This window comes from Otolemur garnettii, unplaced genomic scaffold (genome assembly GCF_000181295.1).
Source record: "Otolemur garnettii isolate 467f Iridium unplaced genomic scaffold, OtoGar3 scaffold00061, whole genome shotgun sequence".
Classification (NCBI taxonomy): Eukaryota; Metazoa; Chordata; class Mammalia; order Primates; family Galagidae; genus Otolemur; species Otolemur garnettii.
In genome coordinates, this window is record NW_003852456.1 from 4,029,941 (window position 1) to 4,037,165 (window position 7,225).

At 36.3% G+C, this 7,225-nt stretch overlaps 1 protein-coding gene across 1 annotated transcript in view; it reads right to left on the reverse strand.

Annotated features, from left to right (window-relative positions):
* Positions 1-7,225, reverse strand: part of TENM3 (teneurin transmembrane protein 3) — a 199,871-nt gene that overhangs the window by 131,994 nt on the left and 60,652 nt on the right. The window contains exon 4 of the mRNA XM_023514908.1: positions 3,690-3,922. Coding sequence (XP_023370676.1) covers positions 3,690-3,922 — 233 coding nt within the window. The remainder of the gene's footprint in view (positions 1-3,689; positions 3,923-7,225) is intronic.

The following is a 7,225-nucleotide window of genomic DNA, read 5'->3' on the forward strand; positions in this document are numbered from 1 at the left end:
AAAAGCAGAGTATGAACGTTTTAACTCAATAACTAAGAAAATGACATGAAGGTTATATTAACCAGTTTGATGAGAGTATTTCAAAATGTATATGAAAACAGCACACTGTACCCCATGAATGCATTAATGTACACAGTTATGCTATAAGAAATAAAAAAAAAATTTAAAAATAGTTTTGAAATGTACCATTCCATTATGCACATTAGGTGGAGTCCCATCAAATACCCTCCTACCTCCTGGAATCCCCCCACCCCTCCTTTTTTCTTGACTATAGTTTTATCATTCATATGAATATGTAGGTAATTATATATTGGTTTAATAATAGTATTGAATACACTGGATACTTTTTCTTCCATTTTTGAGATACTTTACTAAGAAGAATATGTTCCAGCTCCATCCAGGTAAACATAAAAGAAGTCTCCATCTTTTTTATAGCTGTATAGTATTTCATGGTGTACATATACCATGTATCTTTCACATCCTTTGTTAGGTAAATTCCCAGATATTTCATGTTCTTTGGCACTACTGTAAAATGAACAGAGTCCTTGATTACATTTTCAGCTTGACTACTGTTAGTATATATAAAAGCTACAGATTTGTAAGTATTGATTTTGTATCCTGAGATGCTCCTGTGTTCCTTGATCATTTCTAACAGTTCTGTGGTTGAGTCCCTGGGGTTTTCCAGGTATAAGATCATATCATCTGTGAAGAGTGAGAATTTGATCTCCTCTGATCCCATCTGGATACCCATGACTGCCTTCTCTTGCCTGATTGTGATGGCTAAGACTTCCATTACTAAGTTGAATAGCAGTGGTGACAATGGGCATCCCTGTCTAGTTCCAAAGTGGCAATGGTTTCAATTTTACTCCATTCAATGTGATATTGGCTGTGGGTTTGCTATAGATGGCCTCTATCAGTTTAAGTACAACACAATCGACAGGATTTTTTTTTTGAGACAGAGTCTATGTCACACTTGGTAGAGTGCTGTGGCGTCATAGCTCACAGCAACCTCATACTCTTGGGCTTAAGCAATTCTCTTGCCCCAGCCTGAGTAGGTGGCTACAGGTGCCCGCCTCAATGCCTGGCTATTTTTTGGCTGCAGTTGTCATTGTTGTTTAGCGGGCCGGAGCTAGGTTCGAACTTGCCAGCCCCAATGTATGTGGCCAGTGTGCTACTTACTGAGCTATGGGCACTGAGCCACAATAGACAGTTTTTATCTCAAATAATTTTCTGGAATTTATAATTATATGCTCGCTATTGTGTTCAGCTTAGAGGCATTTTTTTTTAATTATACACAAATCATGTATAATCTATGTCTGTAGTTTCAGAGGAAAAATATTCTTTCATACTTTACTGGATAATTGCTATAAATGCAATTTATCTGTTATATTTAATGTTTTAGAGATCACTAAGATTTAAGAAAATCTGGTTATTAAATCCCAGTCGGTGTCAACTATAACATTACTTGGATTCAAATCTAAAATTTTAAGTTGAACACTAGTACATAATAAGAAACATTTACTATGCAAGGAGGAAGACATTTCCTTTAATAATATAGATATTAAAAATGTTAAATAAGAAAAATGAATACATTAAAGCCTGATACTCAAAATATTTTCAGCCAAAAAATTTATATTTGTCTATGAATCAAATTCACAATTATGTTAGAAAAATCATGTTGAAATTTTCTTTACTCATTTTAAATATATAATTTTTATTAGTATATGATTACTTTTCTTCATAACTTATTATATTCCTAGGTTATAGAAAGTGTTTCTCATAACATTACATAATCTAAGGCATAAATGAAAATCTTTATTTTACATGTCAAACTAAATTAGCATGAAATTCCATGGGTAATTATCCAATATAACTTTTAAGGTTATCTAACTGTCAATTTTAATTAACCAATTATTACATTTTTGAAATTCCTTTATTTACAAACATAATAGCTAATCTTGAGAAATGTCTCAGTTCTAATTTTATGGTAGGTAACTGAAATAATTTCTCTTCAACATAATGGAACTTATGTTAAGCCACAATTTGCAGCTTACATTCTGTGACCCTGTCCTGTGTTAGATTACAGAAACTCACTGTGGCTCCCCATGTGGGATCGTTACTGTGTGCCAAATTTTATGCCAGGGAACTGACTCTGGAATTCTTCAGCCCTGAGGATTATTTGGACTGTTTTGAGCATCACACTTATGTGATCATACGGGGTTGTTTATGAAAATTCTTTTGCCTCTTTATCTCAGTGTTAATCATTTTAGACGAGGAATAAGTAGCTTGAGTTGATGAAGTTCATACCATCGTTTATGTTTATGTTCTCCAAATTTCTTTACTAAGAGTAAATCTGGCATAAGTTAAAAAATACATTTTGAACAGAATGAATACATGTGTGAGATGAATATGTTATGAATTTATTACATGAAAGGAATGCAATCATCTGAAATTATAGAAATCTTTGTAAAACACTTGGAACATTCATGGTGACTTACTAGGTGCTCAGATGATGTTCAATATTCATTAAGTTACTCACATAATTTAGTATATTTTAATCAGTCAGTAATGATCAAAACAAGTCAGAAAGAAAATATCATTCTTACTACTGATTCACAAATCTCCAAACATATATAACCTACATTCAAAATTTGTTTTACTATAAAAAATCAATTCAAAAGCAGTTCAACAATTAACCTAATAGCTGAATTTAGGAAGAAAGAGAGTAACTTAAAAAAAAAAATGCAACTACTGGGTAGATGCCTGGTAATGGGATTGTGGCATAAAATGGAAGGTCTACTTTTAGTTCTTTGAGGATTCACCACACTTTTTTTCCCAAAAAGGCTGTACTAGTTTGCAATCCCACCAGTAGCATATAAATGTTCCCCTCTCTCTGCACCCATGCCATCATCTGCAGCTTTGGGACTTTGTGATGTGGGCTGTTCTCACTGGGGTTAGGTGGCATCTCAAAGTAGTTTTGATTTGCATATTTCTGGTGATTAGGGACAGTAAGCATTGTTTCATGTGTTTCTTGGCCTCTTGTCTGTCTTCTTAGGAAAAGATTCTATTCATATCTCTTGCCCAATGATTAATGGAGTTGTTTGTTCTTTTCTGATGGATTTGAGTTCTCTGTATATTCTGGTTATTAGCCTTTTGTCAGATTCATAACATCTGAACATCTTTTCCCATTCTGAAAGTAGCCTACCTGCTTTGTTGATTGTGTCCTTAGGTATGTGGAAACAACCCAAGTGCCCATCAACCTATGAATGGATCCCAAACTGTGGTATATACACGCCATAAGACTATTCGGCCATAAAAAGATGGAGCTTTTGTATCTTTTTTTGTATTTACCTGAATGGATTTGGAGAACATTCTCCTAAGTATCTTAAGAATGGAAAAACAAGCATCCCATGTACTGAGTACTAAGTTGAAACAGTAAATTTACAACTACAGGCCCACATGAAAGAAAGTAAACTCAAGAAGGAGAGAGGGGGCTTGGCAAGTTCTCACCTAACAGGTACAATGTATGGGCATATGGCACATTTTCTAGGTGAAGGACTCGACTACAACTTGGACTTTATCTTACAAAAACAGACAATGGAACCTAATCGTATGTACCTCCTATTAATTTGAAATAACAAAATGCAACTAGCAATTTTCATTTTATCAATGGCAGAGCCTCATCTTACCTGAGTGTGGGAAGGTGGTAAGCCTTTTCGGCCATACACGCCGATCAATGCATCCTTCTGAAGAGAGATATTGAATTTAAGAAACTGTGGCTGATCAATAAAGAGCTGTGATCTCCAGAAGATCCCAGGAGGAACCTCTTGAATTGCTCTCCGGCCAATATCCAGTTCTCCAGAATCTATGGTGTTGTTTTCTTGTGTAAATCCACCTAGTTTCCCCGGATGTGAGAGATCCACTGATGAAGAATGAAAGATTAAAAGAAATGAAACAGAACAGGTTTTTGAACTTCTTGAAAAAGCTCTTTTTATCAAATGCTCAGACATTTCATCTTCTTCCCATAAAATGCTCTCATAAATTTTCACCTTAGAAGCTTTTTGTTAGATATTGTTTTCCTAATTCTGATTTTGCACATTCTTTAACAAGACGTTTAAGTCAAAATCCTTTAACTGTCTCCCCAAATATACCTATTTTTAAAGCTGTTTTCATACCTATAGTCTTTTTTGTTCACTGGAAACATAATTATCTTACAAATTATATGTCTTGTTATTTCTTGGGAGGGATTAAGTCTAGTATTTATCAGTTATTCTAAACATACCATAACACTGCAAAGTGTTACGGCAGTATGGATTATAGAGATTTCCTAATCAATTCTTAAACAAACACAAAACCAATCAATGCCTCTGATTCATGTAGTCTCCTCTAAACAATATACAAGAATAAATGAAAAATCAGATGCCAGAAGGGAACTAAAGTGTAATAGGAGCTCTGTGAGGAGAAAGGAAGGAAGGATGAGCTTCAGTTCTCAAAATTTTTTGTTGTAGGCTGTTACCACTTATTTTGAACTCATTTTCAGCCCTAGTGGACGTACTGTGTTGCTCCCTCACCTTAGCCTTCAACCTCTAGGAACAAAACCTCTCAGCTCCCAGATCTCCCACCTTTTAAGAGACCACAACCTCTCTTCCTGTATCTAGAAAACAGACTCAAGACTCCTCTTTTTGGGGTACAATGCCCCCCTTTCCTTTGCCAAGGTTCTTTCTCAGTTACTCAGGAAATGTAGCTACACTGTCTACTATGCAGAAAGTGACCCCGAATGCCAAGGAACAGACTGTAATTGGGCAAATTATCTTCTCTCAGTTCAACACTTTAAAAGTGATGACAAAGTTGGCTAACTACCAAATTTGTCTTTAGAGAAGTTGTTTGTTCAAAATGTAGAGGGCTTAATTTCAAGTCTCAGAGTTGTAAATTGTCTTACCTTAGTGACAGAGGAGAGAATCTTCTGACTATCTGTGAAGAGCTATTAAACTAACCCTCAGTTTATTTTTACTACTGTGGTCTACTAGAGACAGCACCATGGGTGATAAAAAGAAATATAAACAAAACACTGGAATCTTCCAGATGATCTGCTTTGGCTCTACTATTGCTTCTGCCATCAGGACCTAATTACCTGGTTGGGCAGACAACACCCACAAACTGATACATGACAGCCTGAAGCAAGACAGGACAAAGGTGAGGGGAAGGTAGCATTATTGCAGGCTGGAGGTTGCAGGATGTCACTGAAGTATTAGACTCTGATGGACAGGTAGGATAGTGTTTCTGAGTTGGGGTAAATATTGCCATCATAAGCACAGCAGCAGAAATGGACAGGTGTTAGGGTGGTGGTGAGCAGAGCAACACATCTGGCCAGAAAAGAAGTTAAAAAAACTGGCTTTGGAGTCAGACAAACTTGGGTTGGAATCCAGCTCTATCACTCACTAGCTGTTTACCCTAAAGGAAGATATTAAACCTCATCTGAAAAATGGGAAGAGCAACACAATCACTGCTTCTTGTAGGAATTACATGGGGTGCTTATGGCAGTGTTGGGCCCTAGGTCAGTATTGGACTTGTTTTTCATGGAGCAATGGGACGTAAGGTTGGAAGGGACTGAATACCTTGTTAAAGGACATGGTCTTTTTTTGTTATCTAGTGATTTTTTTGGTACTCTGTATTTTCATTCTATCAAAGAGCGTATTCATACCTTTTTCCCTGAAAATGTATACATTTACTAGCATTCTGTTCCTATGCGTATCATTTATGCTGTTTTAAAAATCCATACTTGAAAATGATTTACTGTGGGTAAATGAATTTCACTAGCACAACAGCATTTGTTTTGTGTTGTGTGTGTTTGTCATCAAGAGAAACAGAATTCAAAATTACTCAAGAAAAAGCCCTGCCATCCCAAATGAGTAAGGTAGAGACCCCATGTATGGTCGATGGGGTCTGAGGCAGGTCACAACAATACACACTTAGAGATAAACTTGAGGTTTAGGGAGAGTGTATTTCTACTAAATGGCAGGACGGCTCTCTGCGTGGACCCCTGTGCCCTGCAATGACACATGTACCATCAGCAGCAGAGGACAGCGATTGCTAAGTGGAGACCCATTAAGGGTTCTCAGCAGGCTAAAGTTGAAATGAAATCATTGTTTCAGGAACATTAAAGTGCACTAGTGTGGGAAGGCTGGAAGTGCAGAGATGACACAGTTGCAATAATCCAGGATGAGGTAGAAGAAGGCTGCAGAAGAAAGCTTAGTAAAAAGGCACCATGTACAATCTTGCTTCCTCTCTGCTTTCCCGACGTCCATAATCATGGCAGTTAATACCCTTTCAGGTAGCCAGTCTGTTTTTCTTGAATGAATTTAGTTATGTAAGATGCTCTACGGACTAAAATTTCAAAATTGAGTTACAGTAAGCATTTAAGTTTTCACACATCAAATCAGATTATAAGCTGTGTTATCATTCATGGATATCTTTTTTTTTTTTCAATTTAACTTTTATTACCCCCATCATGATATGCAGGATGTGTAGACAAAAAGCTTTTTATCAGCTAATTATATGAAAAGATAAACAATGTAATAATTCATGTGACCCATAATTGGCAAAAAGCAAAAGACTAGCTTCCCCTCAAGAAGAAAAATTTCAGACCTATGAAAAGGACAACAGAACTAATAAAAAAAATTGTATTTACTTAGAAGCATTCAGAATGTCAACAAAACAGCTGCAACTTTTTTTTTTTGCAATTACAGAGTGGTATTCAGTTAACAGAACAACAATTATTTCGTATCAGCTGCATCAGAGACAACTGAAGATGAAAAAACTACCATCCCCATATATAACTAATCTGTGCTGTGCACCAACAAGAACCTGCTTTAAATTTCCATGCCAATTTCCAGCCCCCATACTGTACCAGGCAAGGTTAGTGGCTACTGAAAATACCACCAGGACACATTCGGTAGGGTGTTAACTATACAAAAAAAGACACTGTACAGTTTAAAAACAAATCTTACACAGCCTTAGATTTCAATTTTTTTTCTTTAAAAGGAGTGAGTTGTATGCAGGGGGGTTAAATGCTTTATAGACAAGGAAAAAAAACTGCGCTAGAACCAACTTATTCATCATCATCTTCTTCTTCATCCTCCTCCTCTTCATCCTCTTCGCCTTCCTCATCTTCCTCCTCTTCTTTCTTTTTCTTGCTTTTTTAAGCCTTGACGACTCCCTTTTTCGC